Consider the following 26,065-nt stretch of genomic DNA (forward strand, 5'->3'; position numbering starts at 1 on the left):
CAAATGAGCTGACAATGATCGGATTGAAAGCGTCGACTCTTTGAGGCAGGCATTGAAATCAAACCGAAAACCCACGAAACCCGCCGGCAACTGAATCCACTGAATCCACTGAGTACTGGCAACCAAAGAGGGGCCCTGAAATACCTTGTGCCCAGCTAGCAGCTGCAATAATGCACATTTCTGCTGAGGTCAGTTCGACCACCTCAAATCAAATACAGCAACACCAGCAGCAGCAGCAACACCAGTTGTTGCAGCAGCAGCAGCAACAACAGACAGCAACAACGACCACAACGAAGCGGCGGAATGCTGAGTCCTCTGCCAGCAGCAATAACAACAATAACACTAACAATAACAACAACAGCACCACGAACAACAACAACAATAATAATAATGTTAAAACAAAGCCCGTGGACACCAGTCCCTACTTGACCCCCGAGAATCTCATCGAGCGCACCGTCGACGTCCTGCTCGCCGAACATCCTGGCGAGCTGGTCAAGACGGGGTCGCCACATGTGGTGCGTACCCATATCTCATAACTGCAAAGATTTTTACTTTAAGCAAACTAAAAAAAACCAATTGAGTGCCAACAAATAAGTGTCCAATTTCACATTAGTAGTATAAAAAGAAACTCTTTTTGGACCAGATCAAATCTGTTTTTTTCTCTTTGAGAGGAATTGCCAAGTTGGTTTGTTAAAATGTATATAAATGGTATATATTTTATACCATTTATATAGAATATAAATACAACAAGTAAATATATTTTTATTCAGGGTCTCTACCCAAGGCGATCTGCCCGTCCGTATGTCCCTCCTTATAGATTCCTGTGCGTTTGTTTGTCCGTACGATCGTCGAGATCGAGAAAACTATAATTCAAAATTATTCAATTCAAAACTGAAATTCAAAACTGAATTCACTACAATACTGTCAGGTTTAAATGAGATTATATTTAGCTTAACCTTGCCCAAATCAATATTCCCAACAGGTCTGCACCACTTTGCCTACGCACTGGCGCTCAAACAAGACTCTACCGATCGCCTTCAAGGTTTTGGCACTGGGCGAGGTCATGGATGGCACTATAGTCACCATTAGAGCCGGAAACGATGAGAACTTCTGCGGGGAGCTGAGAAACTGCACGGCAGTGATGAAAAATCAGGTGGCCAAGTTCAATGATCTGCGGTTCGTGGGCAGAAGCGGAAGGGGTGAGTGAATTGATTAAAAGGATATTGCAGAACGTCCATTTAAAAACCAGTCACAAAATTGTATCTTACCTTTAATATGTTTGTTTCTATCAAATTAACATTGTGAACATCCTTTCATTGCCGATATTTCGCCCTCTTCACTTTGCAAAGGGTATTCACGAATGATTGAGAAAATTCCGCTTGCCTGTATTCTTTAACTTTTGGTCATTACCATTTGGCATATCATTCGCGCTGATTGCTCGCTTCCTGTTCCCTGCATATTGTCACACCCAAAAGGACACCCCATGCACCGAGAAATATAATCAAAAACCCGCACACACTCACTCACACAATCACTTGCCCATATAAAGGACAACACATCAAAAGTCGCTGACAAACTTTTGTAGCCATCTTCCGTGCACTTGATCCTTGGTCCTTGGTCCTTCGTTTCGGCCAGGCATCAGCAAATAAGATAAGTAGTCTGTAGTTAATTTTTATATGTCTATTGGGGACGTCCAGGGGCGTCGACTGGGAGGGGCAGCCAGACGGCAGACAGTCTTGACAGTTGTCAATTTTGCTTGAGATTTTTTCTCGCCGCCATTATTGCTGTTCATTTCGTCAATTTATCACGAACGCAATTTAAAAATCAAATCGAGGGTGACAGACAACATACTGTGATAGAATTTTCCCTGGCCTTCATTTTTCCTATTTTCGCTTTTGGTTTTTTCTTTTCTTATTTTTTTGTTTTTTTTTTGTTGCTGGCAAATTAAATCAGCGTAACTGTTTATTCAAAGTCCCGGCAACTTTTACTTTCGCCCAAGTTATCTTTCTTGGGGATTTTTCAGGGCATGTCTAAGTGCGCGCTTTGCCGCGGCATTTGACAATTTGCTCATTAAGTTTGTCTGACCCCTCGAAAAAAGGCGGCAGAAGGCGGGCGGCGGTGGTGGGTTAAGGTCTCCTTGGGCACCCTCATCAGCGAGGTCTTCTATGGCCATCTACATCTATCCATCCATCCATCCAGCTCAGCCATTTCGGCCATCCTCTTGTTTGACATTTTTAAACGTTTCAAGTGGCAAATAATTCCTTGGGACTCACTTTGGCAAATCTTTTTTAAACATTTGATTATTCCAAGCGCCTTTTCCATACTAATTATCGGCGGAAAAAGTAGGAAAAAATGAGGCGGGCGAAGGGGCCAAGGGGGCGTGACAATTGCCAAAGGGCTGCATCAAATGTTTTACAAATGGATTTAAATTATTTAACCCGAAACGGGAACCCTTTCGGTTTTTTTTCCTCCCATTTTATTTACTTTCATTTTTTTTCGAACCCTTCTCGTTTTAATGCGCTACAAAGGGATTACGTGGGTGGAAGTCTCGCTTCGTATTATTTGCTTAATTTCAATTAGCAAACAAATGCAAATCCCTTGTACTAGGGAAAAGTAATGCAAAGCCTGCAATTGTAATTGCTGTCCGTTGAGTTCGCATCTGCACTTGTATTTGCATTTGTATTTGTGTTTGAATTCGCTACAACTAATGCCACTTGCAGTTGTCAAGGCTGCAGACGCTCCAGCGCCCTTCGGTATGCAGCAAATTTATGAGGGCCTCCATGGGTTAAGGGTGGCCGAATGGGGTGGTGGCTCGCACGAGGACAGCTCTATTGATAGTCCTGCAAAAGAGCCTTTCATTATCGCAATTGCCGGGGGAGGCCTCTCGTTCGTGGGTTTTATGGAAATCTAACGAGACTTGGATACGGAGCAAGTCACGCCTAATGAACCTCACAGATTGATCCTTAAAACTGCGATTCTTCTTTCTTTCACAGTTTCTACGAAGTTTTCTTTGAATATTTTGTTAAAGAACTGCATTGCCTTTAGTTTTCCGAAAGAGAATATTGTATAAGCTTCTTCTCAGGGCTTAAAATGTATGAAATCGAAGTATTTTAATTGCTTTGAAAATTATTAGTGTCTTTGGGATGTTTAGCAGTGAACTTTAAACGGAATTGGCTTTCGGAACAGCCACTGTTATATGTTGATCATCTTGTGGTTCCCTCACCGCTTTTTGCTTGAAGCCCAATTCTTTTTTTCCGCGTGCGTGCAGCACTCGTAATTTTAATGATTTGGACCACGCGGCGTATGCGTAATGCCGTTGGTTTGGGTGCAACGCAATTAGATAAAATGGCGGCATCAGCAGCTGCAATCGCAATCGCAATTGCAGGCGTGGAAAGGCGTGGAAATGGAATTGGAAAATGTGGAAATGGCAAACGGGGAAATGGAACTGCAGTTGCAGCCAAGCGGAAACTGCATAATCCACACCCACACACATGTGCACAAATGCATCGGGCTTGTTGTTGTCGACTAATGAATTACAATCACTTGGATGCCGTTTCGTCGAAAGAGATTTCTCTGCCGGGCAGGCGGGCGGCCAAGGGTTAAGGGTGAAGTGTGATGGGTTAAGGGTTCGGGGTTCGGGGTTCGGGGCTCGGGGGTCCGGCACATGTAATTATTGATGCCATATGCATGTAAATGAGAGCTGCACACTGATGCGCCAGCACTTTGAAGTGCATTACCAAAGTGCAATGCAACATCTAAGCTGCAGATAATATGTTAATTAACTGCAAGTGATTATTGCATCCTTATTGCTCAGTTAAAACCCATAGACTGGGCACTACGTAGCCCCGGAATTTTCGGGAGTGCAGTTAGTTGATTGCCAGTCAATTTTGTCAAATGCATTAGCTGATTGTTTTCGTGATCGCTTGATAGTTATACTTTAACTACTTTAAGATATACTTGAACAACTAGCACCATACTTGAGACTAGTTTTTAGTATTTTGATTGCAAATCAAAGGCCAAGTGGCTTTAAAGGACCACATATTAGAAATTGAAGATTTGATGGAAAAATGTGCAACCTGCTCCGCTTGGAGTGAATATTCCAGTGGTCTGTTTTGCTCCTCGGTTCCCCATTGAGTTCCTGTGCTTTCGAGTTGCCGAGTTCCGAGTTCGCAGTTCCGGGTTCCGCTCCTCAGTTTCTTTAAAGCTTCCGGCGTCCATTAAACTTCATTAAAAATTAAATATGCGCCCCAGCGTTGGCAGCCAGCAGCTGGAAAACTCGAATGCTGGAAAACTCGAGAACACGATGGCAGACAAACTGACAAACAGACTTGGGCGCTCGGTGGGGATTAGGGGCGTGGCACTGCCTTCTCGACTGGGACTGAAAAACCCTTTTCCAACTGACACGCATCAATTTTCAGCACAGCGCTCGAAAAATGCTCAAGACTTTTAATGAGATGAAGGTGAAATTTCATTATGAAGTTTGCCGCACTAAGATGAAGAAGCCCCCGCCGCCCGTTCCGCCCACATTTTTCGGCGAGGGGTGTGGTTGCGAGTGGTAACCTCGTTAAGCTTAATTAATAGCAGCAATGTGATAAACGCCCAGGCCAACAGCCAAAATGGTCGCCATTTTGAACCAAGGCCTCCACGAAGAGCACTGCGCGAAAATTCCTAGTCTTTTCTAATTCGAGAATGTACTTACTTGTATCACTTGAACGTAATCATTAAAAGGCAAATGAACATCGTTTTTTTCCAACAAATCTAGTACTTCTTTTAGAAGAATTACATTACTTATTTTAGTGTAAAAACTAAAATGAAAATAGCAATTGGCTTACTTAAGATGCTTACTTTACTTTAATTTACTTACAATGCAAAACTGCATATTTTGATCTATAAAAATGTGCTTAATTTCTTGATTTTATTCACAAATACTTGACTTCATAAATGCATCAGGTCTTTTCTTTAAATATTCCTTAAAAATATATTGTTTTCTTGATTTACTTTTCAAACTACTTACTTAGCGTATAAAGTGTTTTAATGTTTTAAAGCGTATGAATGTAATAAAGTTCACAACTATTATCAGTTCAATTTTGCAACTCCCCCGCTGATTTCTCTCCGTGCATCAACCAACACACACAAAACTTTTGCCCAGGTGTCAGCAACAGTCCCAAAAGACAACAACACAAACAACATCGACCGGGACAAGTTCGTTTTCTAATGAGCCAACGTCAACGTTGCCAACTCGCTGCTGCCGTTGACATTTGACAGATTTCCTAGGAGCTGCCGCTTAGATACTTTCCTGGGGGCGGGGCAGCGGCGGCCTCTACTACTTATTTAGGCACCCCAAGAGCCTCAGTCCATCGCCATCCGCCCGATGACCTCGCTAGCTGGTTATTTATATAGACTCCTTCGGGCATCGTTAGGGGAATAATAGCCGAGAGACTTCAGCCTTGGCTACCCCTACTAACCTGGCATCTTCAATGCCAGTTAGCGGATTCCTAAACGAGTCCAAGATGGGTTGCAAGTCAAGTTTGTTCAAGGCTTAAAACATTTAAAAACTGAGCCAAGCTACTAGCGCTTTTTACTTAACACTAACAATACTCGATTATAAAAAACATTCATTACATTCACATAATTAAACATATCTCAAAGCAATATTTCAAAACTGTAAGCCACGTAAGTTCTTTTCAGTGTACGTTGGCTGGCAGAACTTTAAGTTAGTTTTATCAACCATTTAAGTTTGGGCTCCAAATCCGAATTGTAAGCTGCTTTTGGCTTGAAGCAATTAAAGGACAAGAAAAAAAGTTCTTAAAATCACGCATCAGTCATTTTAGAAACCTATAGATACGAAACAACTAAAAGATACATTTTTATAGATTGTTATAGGTTTGCTCTTTTTCCAGCAGATACTCACTTCCTTTTTTTTTTTTAATTTAATACGCCTTATTATAAATTTAACAACTGATTCAACTAATTTTTTGGAGTTTCTAGTCAGCGTGATCTGTGTGACTTTATCTTTCGTTTTTCCGGGGGCTTAACTTAACTTAATGCTCCTTGTACATACATTTTTTTTGGTGGGCGAGTAAACAGTTGAATTTTCTTTGCCGTTTGTTTGCTTGTTTGCCTGTTGCCAGTTGGCTCATAATGTTTGTTTGAACACTGTGGGTGTGTTTGCGTATGTGTGTTGGCCTTAAATTCCTTGTCGCTAAAGCATTTTGGCCAGTTTCGCTGGCGGATGAGACGGAGTTCCAGTCAAAGGCGGTGGCGAGCGAGCGTTGCAAATATTTGCCGAGGGACAAGTATGCGCAATTAAAATTTGATTTAATACAAATGCACACACACATACAGACACAGACACGGACACAGACACAGATACAAATACGGAGACACACACAAGGACAGGGACTTGTGTTTGTTTGCATTCGTATTTGCCTGTTTGCTGGTGGCACACAGTATCCAATTTCGGAAATTACTTGCGCATCATCGGTCGGAAATTCCTTGAGTATCGAATGGAATTTAATTGAAGTCACGAGTTCTCACAAAATTCATGCAATCCGTACACAGACACACACTCCACATACAGCTTGCATAAATAAATCAGATGGCACATTAACACTTCTTCGCCCGTGGGGGTTGTTCCTGCCTTACATTCTACTTGCGTTTGATGTTGAATTTTTAATTTTCATTAAGCAGCCGCCGCCAGCCCTTATGACAGGTTTTTTCCGAGCCCACCCCCACCCGCGATTTTCCATGGGGTTGCTAACTTCCGGTTGGTGTTGCCGCACGCACACACACAACTTCTAGTCATTTGTGTGTTTGCCGTGTGCTTAATTGATATTTGTATAATGAAATGTGTCACAGGATTTTCCTGCCCGCATCATCGGGCCTGAGAAACAGCAGAAGGAGTTCCCAAAAACCCCAACTGGCCCTCAAGATTTGTTGACACTTTCATGGTTTCTTAATTGTAAAATTCCAATTTGATCAGGAGAGCGTCAAAAAGCTGGGAAATATTTCATAATCCAAAAGTAGCCATAGCGATGGTATATCTACGCAACAATTACCATTTTCCATTTAAAGTCTCAATAAATTATATGTGCTCTTTTAATAAAGCATACAATGTATTATAGGATAGTTTAAACAAACAGCATTTAATCTCTTGATTAGGTTAGCCAAACTATTTTTTACTTTTACTCAACGAAGAAGTTAAAAAGGGGGTCAGTTTTCAATACCTTCTCGCATTCTCGAAAAACCCAAGTAAAAATTCCCAGAGAATTTCGTGTTATCTTAACTATTTGCACTTACTCATTTAATGTATTAAACTATATTTTATTTAGCTGAGATGTCAGAAATGGAGTCAGTTTTCTACACCTTCTCTATGTAAAGTAGTCTCGAATATTCATAGAAAACACTAAAGTGTCCCAGTCATTTTCGTGTTATCTTAACCTATCTGCTACCGCCTTAATTTATGTTTGCTGTTCTTATCGCAGGACATTCCAACAAATTGTGACCCAAAATGTATTTATAAGTCACGACTTTCGGATTTTCCTGGGCCAAGCGACCGCAATCAATAAATTCGCTTTATATACATATTATGCTGACCATTTTTTTGGTGTTCGTCTGGTCGGCGGCCTTATTGTTTTGCTGGATGTTTAAAATGCGATAAATTAAATTAAATAGCTCAGTCCCTTTATTTGGCTACTTACAGATTATGTGACATTTATTGTTCACGCTTAAATCTTGAAAATTGCAATTTAGCGGCCGTCCTTTGTGTGGGCGGTGGGCGTTGGGCGGTGGGCGGTGTCTGAATGGTGGTGGGTGTCTGGTGGGTCAGTGGGTGGGGCTGGCTTATCAGCTAGCCCCAAGGACAGAATTATGTCCTTGTCGCCATCGTCTTTGTCGCGTTTATTTTCTTTCCGCCTCCTCCTCCGCCTCTTAATTTTCCTTTTCCCCGATTTCTTTTTCGCCGGATCTTGGCCGATTTTTCTGCTGATGCTGACGATGCCGCCGCACAGTTGTCTCGAGTTTCCGTTTTAATAAACGTCGATTCCGGCTTCCTGTTTGGCAGCATTGCGTGTATCTCGGGACCCCGGCGTTTCGTCAACCAACCCCGCCAATGGAGAACGGCGAAGGCCGTAATTGCAGGCAGCGTCTGGGACTCGGTCTCATTTTCCCGCTCGTCTACGGCTGTGTCTTCATTTATTGCCAATATAATTTCTGACTTGGCTGGAAATTTAATTTCCTTTTTCGGCATGTGAGAAAGTTGTTCCATCGCCATTTCGCCCGGCGGCCATGTAACATAAATCCAAAAATCCAGCAATCCACCATCGACTTGGGCGCAACAACAAAAAGAAGCGGATGTCAACACAGCGCGCAGCCAAGAAGTTGCGCCAAAAAGGGTTACAATTTATGATTATTAAACCGAAACCGAGTGAAACCAAAACGCATCCCACTCTCATTATTTTTAAATCCACCCTCGCGAAGAGAAAGCGCCTCGGGCGAAAGTCCCATTTCCAAGGGCCAAAATTCAAGAGTGCAGATTCAAAGCATAATAATAATAACTCAATATTTAATTATTTCTTTTGGGAAATACAACACCATTTGTTGCAGGAATTTTAGATTTAAAAATTTGGTTCAAAAATAGTTTCATGACAAACATCTACAGTTTAAGAATGAAAAACGCTTGAAGCGACAGTGGCAACATCAACAAGCAACAAAATGTCTGAACGCAGTTTTAACTTGGCCAAGTCAAAGGAAAAGAGCAACCGGCCGCTCAACACAAACTGTGTATTTTCGCTATAAAATAAACATATGAATATTTATGGATGGAGCTCATGGATCTCAGTGCCTTTGGGGAGTCAAAGTGGAGCTTATGCAAATAAACTGCCAAGAAAGAGAGACTTTCGACTGGACCCAACGAACTGGGCGAATTGCAATGCCAAGATATTTTTCGGAGGCCCAGGGCAAAGTTTCGAGCATGTGTGGGTGGAGAAGCAGGCTAGGAAGGCTGAGAAGGCGGAATTCCGACTCCACCGACATTTGATCCCCTGGAAATGGTCGATGAGGCCCGGCCATTAAGCAAATTCACTGGCATTAGGCAAAGTGTTGAAATTATGATCTGTTAAGTGTCTAAATACGAGCACTCGGCTTTGGCATGGGCGTGTCCTTCAGCTCAGTTGAGTTGAGTTGAGTGGAGTGAAGTGGAGTTGGGCTGTGCGTCCTGGGGGTTGAATCCCTGTTCCGCATCCTGCTGTATTTAAAATGTCATTTTGTTGTCAACCTCAGACTTCTTGTCTTATGTCAAATTATAATTATGGCGCCATGCTACTAACGACATTAACGCCGCACAAGGCAGTGGCAGTGGCAGCCATTAAATTGCCTAAGCATACGAACCCTTGTCGGTGTCCTTGCTGTCCTGGATCCACCCAACCACCCAACCAGCCAGCCATCCGCCCCCTTTTTGGGGGCAGGTCTGCCTTCATTATCAGCATCGAAAGTTAAAATGCAGGCAAAGGCTTTGGCTTCTGCTCTGCACTGCCAGCAAATGAAACATTTTTGTTGTGTAAGGTTAAACGTTTCAAAAACTTTGTTTTAAAATCACTTAGCGCCCAGCACACACACACACACATTGGGGTCCACATAAATGAGTTACAGTGGAATTAATGCCATTGATTTTAAAGAGATAAAATTCAAAACAGCAGCATAAAAATGTGTGATATAGTAAAACTTGTATCTTTGCATTAGTTTAAGTATTGTATTATAAATATTCAATGATAATTTCGTTTAGTTATGAAATATTATTACAAAACTTTAAATACTATACCCGTTTGCAGTTCTTAACCGTTTTGATCTACTGCTCACCTTTGCGTCCACTGTGTTCCCACACACACACACACACACACATGTCGCAGTTGGGTCCTGTTAAAAGGGTGCAGACTTTGTCCACATCGCCACCGAGACGCCTCGTCCCGCGGCGCCACCCTCGATTTTCCCAGCCCTTTTTCCGCATTTTCCAACTCCTTTTCCGTCGTCGTCCTTGTCGTCGCCTTTTGCAAAGTGGTGATAATTTCTGCTTTGTTGCGAAAATGACAACATTTTAACCCGGCACACACAGTAGCCGCCCACTGCCACCCACTTGGCTTTGCCCCCCTTTTCCCACGAACCAGCCGTTTCCCTCGAAATTCTCAACACCTCCTTGCCACTCACAAATTTTCCACTTGCAATGGACGCGACTTGTGTCGACTTTTAATGGTTTTTCATCTTATTAGCAGGCAAAAGTTCTTTGTCGCCGTTGTTGTGCATGCCACGCCCCCTGGAAAATGACACAAAACGGAGGGGGCGGGGGTCGGTGATGCCTGGTGGAAAATGGCTAGCAGCTACAGATTTATTTGCAATTCTTGCTCATTTGGCAAAACACAAAAGCGAGCCAAAATAATAAAGAAAAAAACTAAAAACAAAAATAGACGACGCCAAAGTCTTTTGTCTTTAGCCACTTTGCGAGCCTTCTCTGGTTACTCCTTCTTGTTGACTTGGAACCCCCCGTCTCAGCACTAAACCGACCCCCCATCACCACATCGGGATTTTCCATTTCCCACCCACTTTTCCAGCTTGTTGCTCTGCTCTGCTGTTGCTGAGGGCGCATAATTAAAAAAGTTTCATTTCATTTTGTTGGGTTTCTTGGTTCGTTTCGCCTGTGTTTATGTTCATTTGTTTTCTTGCGTGGGTTTCTGGGGTTTTCCCCCACTTTTCCGCTGTCCCGCTTTCCCGCCTGCCCGCTTTTCCACTTCTCAGTGAAAATTCAGACGTCGTCAGTTTGTTTGCTGCCCTTTGTCTTAATGATTACCGCCTTCTTGCGTTTTTTGCATGCTTCGTTTAATTTAATATTAATCTAAGAAGTTTGTTTGTTTTTTATGTGTTCCTATTTGGTTGTAGACCAGAAAGCTGCAAATGACTTGAAATTATTCGTCGGCTGGGGGGGATTATGAGGCCGTATGACCAAGAAAATTTGCATAACAGATCATCGAGTCTTGGAGGAAATGTTCATTATGATCCACTCATATGAATGTGGGAATTGGTTCGAGTAAGAATACTCACAGTGGGAATAGATATTAGATCTTCGATACTTCTACATTGCAGCCCTGATTAAAATGCAACCCTAGATCGATAGCTTCGATAGAAAGGGAGCGAGCGTAGAGTGAAGGAGAGTCGAGTGAAGTTGTTGCCAAGAGCGGTTGTTCCTAAATCTAAATAATAAAATGTGAAGTCTTGAAGAACATAAATGATTTGTTACTATTTACTATTACTATTACTATTACTATTGTTACTATTGTTACTATTCGTTTAATAAAAACTATATGAACAAAGAACTAGATGAATGGTAAAATCCTGAGCATAATGGTGGTGGGTTAAATGGGTTAACAATTATTTATCAATAGTAAATACTGCAAAAATAATTTCTATTTTCTTATATAGTTTTCGCTTAAAAGTTGAACATTCCCCTCTACGTTTTTCACCCTTGTTGATTAACTCAAGCACATTGGCATTTAAAATGTTTGGCAAATGAATTTTAAATTCGCGCGTCTGGGAGTTCCACCTTATGGATATTTCAAATATGCAGCGCCCCAGTTTTTCGGGGGTGAGTTCCTTTGTCGGGCTGTGCAGGGTTAAGGGTCGCTGGGTGAAGGGCACGAGATCTGGGACTTGCTATATGGGATTTGGGCTATGGAATACGGAATACGACGGAATACGGTCCAGACAACGCCACAATAGTTGGCATGTCAAAGTCGCCGCATGCTACTTAATATTGCATTGGCCGCGAAGGAAGTGCACATAGTTGCGTTCCCGATTCCCGATTCGCAAAACCCGACTCACCCCTGCCTGACATTACCCCCATGATCCCCATGGCTCGCAGCATCCTGCACTCGTTCATTCATTTATGCGCTCCGCTCTGGAAATGTGCAAATCTGAATATGTGCATGTCTAGATGTGGGTGTGTGTGGGTTTTATGAAGCTTTCACAACTCCGTCGGGGGTTAATTTTCGCGAAAAACATTGCCGCTGCCCGTTTCCATTTTTACATTCCCATTCGAAATTCCGCACTTTAATTTCCATGTGCAGTTCGGCGGCCAATCTCCCACTAGAACCCACTAGAACCCCTGCCACTTCGGCCATGGAAACCCAAAGGGTCATGGCAAATCTATAAATTCGCAGCATAATTTGCAGCTGCCGCGGGAGTGCCAAAAAGAGTGGGTGGCAAGTGGGTGGGAGAAGGTGGTTTGGATAGGTGGTGGTGTGCATTTCTGACCCCTGATTGCACTGGAATGGTCGCCAAAAATTAACATTTAATATTTTGCACGGGCTGGCTGCTTGAAGTGGTTTTAAGGTTTATTTTCCTTTGCAATTCACAGGAATCGTGTTAAAAAACTGAAATTAAGATGAATATTGGAGCTGCAAACAGTAAATTAATTCGAATTAATAAGGATTTTCTAGTGGATTTTATTTAAAAAATCACTTGTACTGAGTCTTGTTTGCATAACTCGATTAAATTTTCACAAAAATGTATACGATTTTAAACGATTTATTTAATATTAAAATATTTTGCAGGCAAGAGCTTCACACTGACGATTGTCATCTCGACGAACCCCATCCAGATAGCCACCTACACCAAGGCCATCAAGGTGACCGTGGATGGGCCGAGGGAACCCAGATCGAAGGTGCGACACCAGGGATTCCATCCGTTCGCCTTTGGGCCACAACGTTTCGGACCGGATCCACTTATGGCCGGATTGCCCTTCAAGTTGCCAGGTAAGCGGAACAGGTGGAGGATTCCGGGGGAATCGGATTCGGAAGGCTTAAGCGATAACATTGCCGCCACACTGAGAGAAATTCAGCCATTTTGATTCGTCAAAATGATTTAAGTCTCGTTAAAATATAAACAATAATAGTTTGTACAAAAACTATTCCATTACAAATAAAAGGGTTAATGGATTTCCTTAAAAAAAGGTTAAAATCGTTTGCCTGATTTAATTTAAACTTTTGTTAAGCTTGAAAATCAGTGGGAACGCCTTAATTTGACACTAAAATCGACTAAAATCTTTTTCCCGGTGCAGTGAGTTTGATGGGAGCTAAACTGGAAACTAAGCGGCTTTTGGGAAATGGCCTCAAGGGCTTGTCGCTCGTTAGACACCGAACCACACGTATCAATGTCAAATGGGCAGTCGGGGGTTAATGCCAGAGGGGTGGAGGGTTAAAGCCAGGTGAGCTTATTGCCTGTCTATTTTGGCCGCGGGCCACACGCGAAATTAGCTGTAAATAAATATACCTTTTATCCAGGGGTTAAACGAACCGAAGCCAAAATCCCGATGCCCGCGGCTTTGGGCCAACAAAAAGCTGGAAAATCGGGCTGGGATTGGCTAATGGGTTAATTAGAGATCTTTGTCTATAACCCGATAGGTCGCGGAAATACCCCTCATTATGATAAGAACCCGTTCCGAGGTTTCCATTTCCATTTGCCACGATGGCCGCGGGCTTCGTTTTCGGGCTCATCGCAAATTGAGTCGGGCTTAGTCCTTAATGAGCTGACTTGCGCTTTTATGGATTGTGGGGTTAAGGCCTCTGTCTGTTTTGGCCACTGAAAGCCGCTAGAAAAGGTGGTTTTGAATAAGAGCTTTTTTATGTTCTGGCTGACTTGGCTATCCATCTTAAGTGGTTATATTGTTAAATGTTATATTGTCAGCAAGGCAGCCAATAAATCTTTGAATCTATATCTCGTTTTTCTTGCAATGGTGTGGACAAAAAAGTTGGCTTACTTGCTTAAAGTGTGCAACCAGTCATAATTATTTAAATAATTTTTAATAAGGTAGTATATAGTTCTGTCTTGCTCTTCTAATTTATTTTTAATGTTGAAACAATTTAAAATAACTTCTAAAACAAATGCATAATGAACTTCGCTTTGGTTAGGAGTTCTTGTGGCTTTCAGACCACCACTCATTCTATTGGATTCTTAAGACCGCGCTTCATTAACACCTCGAACCATTAGCATAAATATGATGACAAATGAGACGGGGAAAGGACGAAGGACGATGGGTTGCTGTCCATGCCACCCTGCTGCCAGCTGAATGTGTGCCCTATTTATGAAAACAGAGCGAGGCACAATGGAGGCGACAATTATACAACAAAACAACAGCTTGAAAAATCCATTAAAATGATTTTAATCCTTTAACGAGTCACGAAAAGCGACTTGGAAATGCGCATCGCGGGGGTTAAACGCCAGCCCAGAAGCCCGAAAATCCAAAGCGAAAGACAAACCCAACCCTTAAGCCTTGAATTATTTTAAAGAGCCCCGCGCGACTGTTGCAACAATAAACACGCGATTCAACCAGGCTGCGAACAAGGATAACGATGGCAAGGACAATTGTCCTGGGGGGTGGCAGTTGCGTGCCAAGGAACAGTCGTCGCTTGGTGAACAAATCGGTTTTGATACGCTTTGATTTTATTAAAATTTAACAATTTCGCTATGAAATTTATGAGGCCTTCGGGTGTTTCAGCTCCCTTCGATTCGATTCCATTCCATTCAATACGATTCGCTTCGGGCAAAAGACTTACGAACCACTTGTTTCGGGCACTGTATCATTTATGAAATTGTGTGTCCTAATGGCACAAAATGCCTTGACTTCCTCAAAGTCTCTTGTATAAAAATGGGCTGGAAAATTGGAATATTCAAATTATGTTCTTGCTATTCTAGTTAAATAGAATCAATAAGAATAAAAAATCAAGCAGGCGACTTAATGATATATTTAAAAAAGTATATTCAACTTTTTTTTCAACTATTGAATAATTTTCAAAAACATATTTTTCAGAGCTCTTCAATTTTAACGGTTTCCTTAAATACTTTAATATGCAACTTAGTTTCAATGAAATTTTAGGCAAATTCGAAGATTCTCTTGAGCTCGAGACCATGTTCGCATGTTCTTGTCCAAAACCCTTGGCTGAACTGTTACCCATGTCCTGGCGCATCACTTAGAGAAATAGCTTGTGACCCCGGGGGAAATTGGCGGGGAATTCCGAGTGCCATAACCCTCACGCCCCGCCCCGCTCCGCTCGTGAGCAAAGTGACACAGCAGCTGAAAAAGTCTCAAAATTACATTAAAAACTAAAAGGACTTTGTGCCGACACATGAGTGTTGGTGTGCGTGTGTTGGTGAGTAGTTTTTTGGCATGCGGAAAACGTAGTTGACTCCTTTAACGGGATCTCGGGCTGCGTGTCAGGGAAAGTTTGCCAAATGATTAAAAGGACTCGGCAAATATGTGCGAGAGTAGTTGAGCAGTATGGTATAAAGTATATAGTGGAGCGTCCTTTTCGCCCGGAGACGATGTAACGAAATAAATATAAAATGGCGTTGTAAGCAGGGGCACATTAGTGACAAGTTTCTGCAGGGTGCCCGGCACACTGAAAGAAAATATCGCCGCAACTGGAGATCAAAGCAAAATAACAAGCAACATATTAATTGTGACAACGAAGCTCCATCGTTGAATTGCAGCAAAGTTCTATCCAAGTCTGCGGCATTGCAAATCAAATTCAAGATATGCCATTATTTATTTAAGCCGGTGCGCTTTTCCTGCCGTGCTGTTTTCCTAAATTTCCCTACTTTCCAGCACTGCCGCACATCCTTCGGAAGGTGCCACCTTCCTCTCTTTAACTGCGTGTGTGTGTGTGTGCAAAAGTGGAAAATTTGTAGCTTCCGCAGCGGATATCCTGTTTCACACACGCCTTGCTCCCCCTTCCCCTATCCATCCCCAGCCCCGCCCCTTCGCTCCTTTGATGAGCAGGGCGTGTAACTAAAAAAGTTTCGCGTTGCGTTTTTAGTGAAAATTATATTAAAATTTATGTCATAAAAACGCAGAAGGAAGGGCAAAATACAAAACAAAATGAGAAGAAAAAAAAAGCAGAAAGGCGGCGATGCGCCAATGTTGTAAATGAATTTTCTACTCGAGCTAATTTTCACGGAGTTTCAGAGGACAATGCTCGACATACGAGCATATTTTGCCAATTTAAGATTATTCATTTAAAACCCCTTTTTTGCCGGTCCGCCGTCAAAGGCGAAAGTCGAAGGCAAAGATCAAAGTGCGCTGACTCCACCCTTAAATACAAATACACGCACACACACGGCTATTCTGGTTATCCTGTTTGTTTGAGAGCTTACGCTTTTTGTGTTGAGGTTTCGGTCCAGCAAGTAAATGCCAATCGACAGAAGATCAAATCAATGAGCTCTCATTAGCTGCGTGGCTTTGAAGTCTCAGCACTGGCAGCGATACAAATTATACAAGTTAAGAACTTTCATTTGCTTATTTGTTGTTAATTCCAAGGCAGAGCAGCCATAAATTATTGTTCATTAAGATTTGCTCTCGAATAAAAGCAACAAGGTAAATGAAATATAAAAACTCAAAGCTTTCAGTGCGGCTTAACCCCTCACTGGCCCCGCCACAAACTGAGACGTCGATAACATATTCCATCATGTTCTTGCCTTTTGCTGCGGGGGTGGCTCCTGGCCTTAAAGGGTTAAACGGCGTTGCCTTTAAACAAGTTAATAAACTCGGCATCACCCTCACCAGAAAATAAATAAAAATGCCAAAAGGCAGGGAGGGAGCGAAAGAATGAGATGATTTAGTACGTATAATCAAACATGCAGACAGACGCAGAAAATTTGCACAGTCACCGGCGGGCGGTTGGGGGTTAAGGCGAGGCCTACAGCTCAATTTGCCAGACAAGAGCTAAACACATACACACGCAGGGCGGCATTTTAAAGTCATTGTCCTTGTGGGAGTCCAAGGCACTCCCTCCTCCCCCCTGCTCCGCGCTGCTCCCCCAAGGACATATTACAGCATTGATTCAATTTCATGTCAATTTACGTGTCAATGCGACACTAATACGCTGAGGGTCGTGGCCTGGGCCAAAAAAAAAAAAAACAAGTAAAAAATAAAAAGGGGCGGCTGCAAAATGGCAACATTTCATCGGGGGTTCAACAAGGTGTGCGTTTAAAATTATTTATAACATTCGCCAAAATATGTTTGCCGAAATGCCGGCGAAGGACATTTTTTCCTTCGGCTCGCTGAGAAGTATGCTACCATTTTTTTTTGGTAATCACTTGCGGACTGTTTGCGCCTTGGCCTTGAGCTGTGTGCACTGTTAAAAAAGAGTGCCAACGCTTACAATATTCTTTTATAAACAACTTAGTAATTATAAATGAAAAATGCTAGATCACCGCTACAGTGCGCTGCGTATTATAATAATAATTAATAGTAATTTATTATAATAAGTGCAGTATTTCGACATTTGTATGATTTTGCAGCAACTGCAATCAGTTTATCATTTTAATATAGTTTTATTAAGCCAAATCTTATCAAGAAAGTAACTTATTTTCTCTGCGTGCACGTGTGTTGGTGTTGGCGGCGCGGCCTTGTGTGTGTGAGCTTGGCATGCCGGGCAGCACACCCACACCACCATTGGCCCATGTCTCACTTATTGAACGCATGTGTTGACAACACTTGTGTAACGGTGAATTTGTGCGTGTGGTGTGTGTGGGTGGGCGGGTGTTTTCCAGGTGACAGGGGTGAAGTAGGCTGGATTCCGTTACCAGGGATCCCTGTCAGGAGCTTACAAAATAGCAACAAATTTGCCAAAACAATTTGCAAATCTACAACAAATACATGTAAATACTGATATGACAGACACTTTGGCTGCCAAGGGGGCGGTAGCTGTGGAAAGTGGGGGGTGTGGAGTGTGAGGAGTGTGGCGACCTTTCACCTGTGGCAAATGCCGCCGATAAGTGATTGGCAACAGCTGCCTGACTGGGAGATCTTTATTAACTTGCTCCCCTTCTTTTTTTGCCGAGGCGAAGAAAAGTGTGCGATTTGTATTTGTCTTCCAGGGTTGCCGTGTAGCCGAGAAACACAAAATTGGCGGTCGGGGATTAAAAACATATTGCCAAATTGTTAACTTATTGAGTCACGAGACTCATGGTGATGTATGCTCACTTTTTGTTTGTACGAATGTTATTTGAGATGTTAAGTATTGCGAAACTACGAAAATATATTCAAAATGTTGTATTACTGATAAATACGTTAAGTGTTTTGTAATTATCTTCGGTTCTTGAATATATGCATATGTTTTTTAGATATTTTCATTTACAAATAATAGCTAATTGCTCAATTAAACTTATGTTAATGCTAACATTCGTAATGATTACAAATAGATTTTATTGTGAAATACAGTTGTTACTTCGATTTAAAGTATTTTGATCAAATTGTATTCTTCATCATCGTATCTTTTTAGAAACGAAATATTTTGAAATTAATAGCTGAAACATTAAAAAGGTTGGTTAAAAAATATAACTTATATATTTATATTATATGTTAGATGTTATACATTTATACATTTAATAAATTCTACTGCTGTGCAAGATGGTTTTACTTTACTTTCTGACATTTATCCCAAGCGAAATTAAGCTGCATATTTAATTTTCCTCTAATTTACAATAAATACTTCCGCTTTATTCGAAACTAGTGTTGTAAAGTCAAATTTTATTAGAAAATCAATTGGTTCGTCATTAAACTCATAGTTGACAATATAAAATGGAAAATGGATCACCCGAAAGTAACGAAATGCCAGCGGCAAAAGCACAGAAGCTGCCGCGATGTCCGCGCTGAACGGAAAACAGCAACAGAATTTCCTTGCTTTCCTTATTTTCCGACCGCTGCCGGCGTCGCTTTCCCTCTGCATTTGTATATGTGCGATGGCGCTGGTGCGCAGACGTCGAGTTCTGTGCTCTCGGAAATTCGAGTGAAACTCGACCGGAGTCGAGTGAAAATGCGGGCCATGTACTTGGGCGATTTCCCCTGATTCGTCGGCGAGGCTCAAAGTGTGGAAACAGTAGCGCCACCCCCTTGCCCACCCACGGGAATCCGCCCAACCGCCCGACCGCCCGCCACCCCCTTATTTTGTGGTGAGTTAGGTAACCGGCTGGCTTTTCCTTTTTTTCGCCTACTCCTGTTTTTCCAAGGCAACGTCTTGTGGTGAGAAATTGTTGCGCGCCGCTGAGTTTTTTCCTTTGCCGTTTTTGTTTTGTTTTTCGTTTTGCTTTTCCGTTTTTCTTTTTTCTTTTTCTCTTCCAGCCGCGCCAGCAGTAGCATTTTCTTGGCCGCACTTCGGGCGCTCTGTTTCTGTTGCCTTTCGTTTTCATTGTGGGCTGCTGGGCGGCTGGGCGGCTTGGCGGCTTTTCCGGCAGTGGGCGGATTTCGCAGCCTTGGCGGCGAAATCGCATTTGCCGTCGGTGGCATAGAAATTTCAGCGCATTTGCCGACGGCAAGTCGGTGGGAGCGGGAAATCTGTTAGCGAAAGTACTTGAGATGTGTGAATTCATTAGAGGAAGATCCATACTCTAAATCGAGAAAACAAGTTTATTTCAATTATCATATTTTGATTAATTAACAAATTCTTTGAAACAATATAAGTCAGTCCGTTTCATTGTTTTTGAAATATTTCGCTTTGTTTTGCACATAATAAATATTTTCTATAAATTTGGTATTTATGTATGTTTAGCGGAAATGGTTTTTTTTTTAAGTATTTATAGTTTTATTCGGATTATACCTGAACATCAAATTGTATTTATTAGTTCTTTAGTTGAGTTGGTATTTAAATGATTTTTTAAATTAACATGTTAATAAGTTCACATGGGAATTAATAACTTAACAATATGCCATTTTTAATGTATTATAATTTGATTAACAACTATGATATCAATTAAATGTATTATGCAGTACGATATTTTTATTTGATCACAACTAAATACTCGTTTAAAATTTGTTATTTTTCAGCTTGTTTAATTTTATTTTGTTAACGGACTAAAAATGCACAAATTAGTAATTGGATTTTTTTTAAATAAAAAAAAAATAGGTCAGGAATCCTTTAAAAAAACATTAAAATCGACAACTTAATGTCCCTTTTGATATACGTTTTAAAATATCTATAATACTACGCGTAAAAATCCAAATACGCTCAGAAGAAGCTTAACAAATCCTCACAAAAAATCATCGAATCAAAAATAGCAATTGATATTAAAATTTCTGCGGATTTAGTGGGTTTCTTGGCCGCCCATCGAGTATCCAAGCATTGGTCCAATTAGCCACGACGGCAATAAGCATACGCCCTGTATGCCCGTCGCATACTTGGGCTGCCCATTCAGGCGCCCCGTTCCTCTCCCCAGCTCCTTGCCCCATGGCAACCAACCAGAATCTCCCCACATTGCGGTACCCAAAAATGGGGGCAAAAAAAGAATATGGAAGAAAGTCCAGAATAAAAGAAAGCGGAGCGGAGGAAAAAGAAAGCCGAAGCGTAGGACGTAGGACTCATGAAAGCTTTTTGCGGCGCACCAATGGCACCGTGTTATGCTCTTACACACACTACGAGGGACACACACACACACAGATAGACCCACTCATGTACAGGGGGAGGGTCCTGGGAGAGTCCTTGGAAGAGAGAGGAGCGTGGAGAGTGGGAGGCGGCTTTGAGAGTGTCCCAAATGGGAATACACTCACACAGGCTAGCCACCGACGAATGCCGTTACGTGAGGCCAAAAGGCCAAAAGGAAAGAAAATGCACAGAAAGAAGCAAAAGCAAAAACAAACAGGACGAGGGGAAAAGCGCTGGGAAAGCGGTGGAAAAGCCGAGGAATGGCAAACCCAAAACTGACACCAAAAGCGGCTAACCCTTTATCGCACATAGGGTTTCCTTACAGGACCGCATATTTAGGTTGCAGTTATGGGGTCTCCCTCTTTCTCTTTCTCGCTCTCTCGCCCTCTTCCTCTATCTCTTTCTTTCTCTCGCTGTCTCTGTTCCACTGGCCAACCCCCACCCGCCTACATCTATGGTTGTGTGTGCGCTTTGGACACAGACAGTGGCATACATATGTACATAGTTTTGGGTTACCCAAAATCGACGTGATGTTATATTATATGGAAAACACAATTTGCTCAACGGTCTGCCATCGCCATCGCCACTGCCGCCTTCGCAGTCGCAGTCGCTGCCTCTGCCGCAGTCGCCGTCGGCGTCGACGCCAACTTTAAGTAGCACTCGAAATCGTGGGCGGTAACGATTTCTATATGGGTACCAGGACCTAGAGAAACTGGCTAAAAAATGTAGGAGTTTGGAAAAAGGGGGGTTAGGAATGGTCAGGGGTGGTCAGGGGTGGCACAAAATGAGGGGCCACTGTAGGGTTAAGTGGGGGAACCCCCGACAAAGATCCTCGTGATTCTGCGGACTGTTACTATTGCCATTTTGTGTGTGCTACTACAAAATGGGATGCCAGCTGCAGAAGCTCAAGAACATGTTTTTTATAAGTATACAAACCAAAGAGAATATAATAATATTAAATAAGGAAAAACAATTAGTAATCGCGAAAATGTCTGCCTATTTGAAATAATGTTCCTTTCCGCTTGTGATTTCTTTATTATTTACCTATTATAATACTCATGGAGAGTTGCTTGAAGTGAGTTATTTGCTTTAATTAATTTATGTTAATTGCATTATCATTACTTGATTACATAACTACAAATGTTAAAGTTAAATGTTTGTAATTTAAGACCTAAGGCAAGGCAATAGCTTAGTTAAATGTTTTTAATTTGAAAGCTAAGGCAAGGGCCATACAAATTTCTGGATTGATGAGTGTGCCAATGAAAAATAAATACATTTTAAGTACTTGCGAGTTAAAAATGCCAGCGAGTGTTAAATAAATTTATGGATGTCCTTAAGACACATTTTTTGAGTACTTGCCATAGTATTGAGTGTGCAACTTCAGCACCCACTGGCATTTGCTAATGAAAACGTCTTGAAAGTCCCTTTCAGTGCGAAAGTTTGAAAGGTCCTTTGTCAGACAATAAGTCCTCAAACGAAAGTTGCCATCTCAATGACATCCGTTGCTATATGGGGCTGTATGCGGCTATATATATATACATATATATATATATATATATACGCACAACATCTATAGGTGCACACCCACCGATTGTTTTTTGCCCACCTTTGTTTTGACTGAGCAGCAAAAGTTTTCATCAAAAAGACGCCAGACATGGCGAAATGTCGAGATGATGACAACTTCCACTTGTCTTAGTTTGACCCAGTTCGCCCGCATTGTACCGATATCAATGACTATATATACACATATAGAGAGCTATGGCTACATATATAGTATGGCTATAGCTATACGTTCAGGATGCGGATGTGTGCTGTGTAGGCGGGTGGGAAAAGGAAAATGTCATGCAGCCATGCCAATCAAGTAATGCAGCAGCAGCCTGAATTTGCAAGACGCTTTTCTTCGAGACGTTGGGTGTGGGTGGAAAATCGGGCTGGAAAATTGGGTGGGAAAACGGGTCGGAGGACTGGTGCTGCAGTGGTTCGTTTGGTTGGTTCGTTGGTGTCACATTTTCGGTGAAATTTTGGTTTGCAAACTTTGGCAAAACTTGGCCAAGTATTTGGCCTCAAGTGTGTTAAAACGAGACGGAGACAAGCCAGCCAGTCCGCCGGCGAAAGAGACGGCTAGCTGGGTGCTTGAAAGAGAGAGGGAGAGTGTCTTGCATGTGAGTGTATTGTGGTCGGTCTGCCGCCGGAGAATTCGCCGCTCTACTCTACTCCTATCTTCTCAACTCTTTCTCTGTCTCTCTCTCACTCTCTCTTTGACTCAGCTACGTCTTGGCGTTTTCTTAAGCTTCGGCTCCTTGCAATCATCTGCAGTGAGAGAAATTGGCCCAAATCGGCAGAAAAGAAACGTAAATCTCATAAAAAGTAAAAGTTATCTCACATAACTGATGGCTGGATCACTGTTTTTTCTAAAGACATCCTTAAATCCCGTTCTTAAAAACATTCCTTCCTTTCTGGAATACATTGGATACATATCTTATTTGAAAGTTCTTTACTAGTTATGTGTACAAAAAGATTCCTCGCATTTAATAACAATCTTACAAGGGAAATATAACAATATTAAAGATTAAATGATAATTTACACAACGTGGCGTATACTTGATATGTTTGCAGTGCTCTTCCTTGGTCCTTTTGGCCCGTTTTTGGCTCTTTCGCCGTCGGCAATGCCTTCAGCCATCTTATTTAGCCTCTCGGGCTGCTCCGACTGCATCTTCCGTTGCGCTTCCTGGTGTGGGAGGGGGGTGTGGACATCCTGCAGGATGCCCGCAACTGTGGGCTGCCACTTGATGGCGGCCACATGGACATGGCCAAGGAGCGGCCGACAGAGACGAAGCAAATGCGAGAGCGGGACGCCACTGGCTGGGGGATAATTTTAATGAATTTATTTAGAAGCTTGTCTTGGGGCAGGTGGCTTCTCTGTACTCGCTCGTACATAAGCAGCAATGGCCGCCACTGGAAAGTGGGGTAATGGCGGCAGGGAGGTGGCCTCCCCTTAAGAGGGATTCCCTTACCAATGTTGTTTTGCTGCAACCGAAATGTGCGGCAGCATTTTTGGTCTTGCACAGTGGGCTATATGTGGTCGAGACGAGGCTTTTGGCTTTCTGCCCCTCAGCTTGGCCTTCGTTCTCCGTGCGCTTGGCTCATTTTTTCGGGCTGCGAGATTTCGGTTATTGATCTTGGCATTGCATTTGGCGCCCACAGGGGATTTGACTGGAATTATTGTTTTAACTAAAAATTATTATTTTATTATTTTAACTGAACTTCTGGTCTTAAAGGCGTTCTTCTATCTTGCACTATCCTTAATGAATGAAGTATAACTTTGTACACGATGAGTATCGCGTATACTCGTATAAACAAGAAAATCTACGTATTGTACGCTATAATATATATAATATGTGTATGACTACATCATACAGCTTCGAAGGAATGATTTAAAAATTACACAGAATGAATAAAGAAATGGCAAAGCTTTAAAAATTGATTTTTGCGAAGTTTTACGGCTTAGAAATTGGCATTTGAATTAAAAAATACGGGAATCTGTAGTTTTATATTGTATATTCATATATTTTATATTGTATTGTCCTTGCAGGATTCGCACACCATTTGGTGGGGATGCACAGCCATCTTCATGCGCCCGACTGGCGCGCCCACATGGCCTTGGGCGGTCGTCCAGCCGCCTTTACCGCCGCCCCCTTTTTTGGCCACCATGCGGCCGCTTTTCCCACCGCCAGTGGCCTGCGTGGATTGAGTGGTTAGTTGACAGGGGGATCCCGCAATGGCCTAAGCAATATATATATTAATTTCCCATTTTTTTCTGCAGGGGACAGCCAGCAGCACCAGCAGCAGCAGCAGCACTTGGCCACCGTGGGGGCGGCACATAGCACCACCAGTCCGGAGGGATCGCCGACCACCACCACCACGAGCGGTACGCAGCTGAGCGCCTTTGTCCAGCCACCGATGACGTCGTCGCCTCCGCCGGTCACCAGTTTGCAGCACGACAATAACAATAACAACAGCAACAACAACAACAGCAGCAGTCACATTGATGCGGGCTTCGAAAGCGACAGCATTTCGGTAACAGGATCGCCGCGGAAAAGCCTTGGCTCCCCTTTGACCCACGACGAGGAGGAGGCGGAGGCAGAGGCTGAAGCAGAAGCAGAAGCGGAGGCCGAGGAAGCGGAGGTGGGCGGATTGAGTCTGAATGGTGGCGGCATTCAGGGCACGCTGCACAGCGAAAGTTCCCCCGGCTCGGGTGGCGCCTTCACCGCCCTCATCCAGCGCAGTGGCAAAAATCCCACCGAATTATTCGGCGGCTTTGCCGGCGCAGGTGGAAATCACTTTGCCCCCAGCGGTCATAGTTTCAATCCCGCTCTGGCCGCCCAACTCTTCCTGCAAAGTCCCCTTTTGCCGCAATCCAGCCAGTGGCTATATACCCAGCTATATGGCAGCTACAGTGATCTCCCCTGGCTGAGGAACGCGGCGGCTGCGGCGGCCGCGAATATAAATCCCGGCCAGGAGAACCCCGGCGTTCCGCCAGTGGGCAGCAATCCCGATCACGATGGCGTTAACCTGATCAAGCGCTGTGTCACACTGATAACCCACAATCCGCCGGACGCGGAGAACGCCAATCCAAACGCCTCGCCGCCGGTCAGCTCCACCAGGCGATCGCCCTCCCCCGTGGAAACCATCGACCTGGACGACGTGAGCACCACATCGCGCTCGGCCAGCGGTTCAAGTGGCCATGGCGGCGGAGTGGGAGTGGGTGGTGCAGTGGGACCCATCAGGACGCGCACACCCAAACCGTCGGCGGATGTCTGGCGTCCCTACTAGCGGCTGGCGGCCGCCTTGCTCGGCACATGTCTGGCGGCCCAAGGTCAAGGGGGCGGCGTCGGAGGTCCCGATGAGCAGGAGGCGGAGCGGGTCACCTAGCTGGTCCACAGCGAGTGGAAATGGGCAGGAAGGGGGCGCAGCAGCGAGCTTGTGGTGTTGTGAATAGTCGCCATATCGCAGCTGGCGGGGATTGCAACTTGAATTTGTTGAGCCATTGGGTAACCCAAGCAGGATATTCAATTACAAATACGCTTTTATTGCTGTTTATTAAATGGAATAATAGAAAAGTTTAGCCAGGAATAGGAATTTCATATAATGTAATATATTTTGTTTGAAATGAAAATATAAAAAATATTTAGTTTGCATTTGATGTCCAGTTAGCACAGATTTATGTTCGCTTATCAACACTAAAAACACAAAAAACAGTAATACCAAATTAATAAATATTTCAAAAATAATGTAAGGACTTCAGCATAATTAAATTAAATGTCTCTTCCATTCTCATAAATTCTTGATGAATTCATAAATTATTATTTTTCAAAAACTGCACATATGGTTTTGAGCATATTTTATTTTATTTAAAACTCTAAAATCAATTATCAGATGCATCAGATTTATGAGAAATGATACCAAAAGTACTTCAGATGGCAAAATATCTATGTTTTGGACCAACTTCAACTTACTAGGCCTGTTTTTTTTTTAATTGTCATGCGGTTAATTGCCTATAATAATTATAACAAATTTTCAAACGGAATATCAAATAACAAATTCAA

At 42.8% G+C, this 26,065-nt stretch overlaps 1 protein-coding gene across 1 annotated transcript; it reads left to right on the top strand.

The window, feature by feature from the left end:
- LOC6615146 lies at positions 1–25,835 on the top strand. The gene is made up of 5 exons (XM_032725171.1): positions 1–515; positions 983–1,199; positions 12,597–12,797; positions 24,052–24,213; positions 24,283–25,835. Exons 1-5 carry the CDS (start codon positions 171–173, stop codon positions 25,290–25,292), a joined length of 1,935 nt encoding a protein of 644 aa, XP_032581062.1. The 5' UTR covers positions 1–170; the 3' UTR covers positions 25,293–25,835.
- The last annotated feature ends 230 nt before the right edge of the window (positions 25,836–26,065 follow it).

Source organism: Drosophila sechellia, chromosome X (genome assembly GCF_004382195.2).
Source record: "Drosophila sechellia strain sech25 chromosome X, ASM438219v1, whole genome shotgun sequence".
NCBI lineage: Eukaryota > Metazoa > Arthropoda > Insecta > Diptera > Drosophilidae > Drosophila > Drosophila sechellia.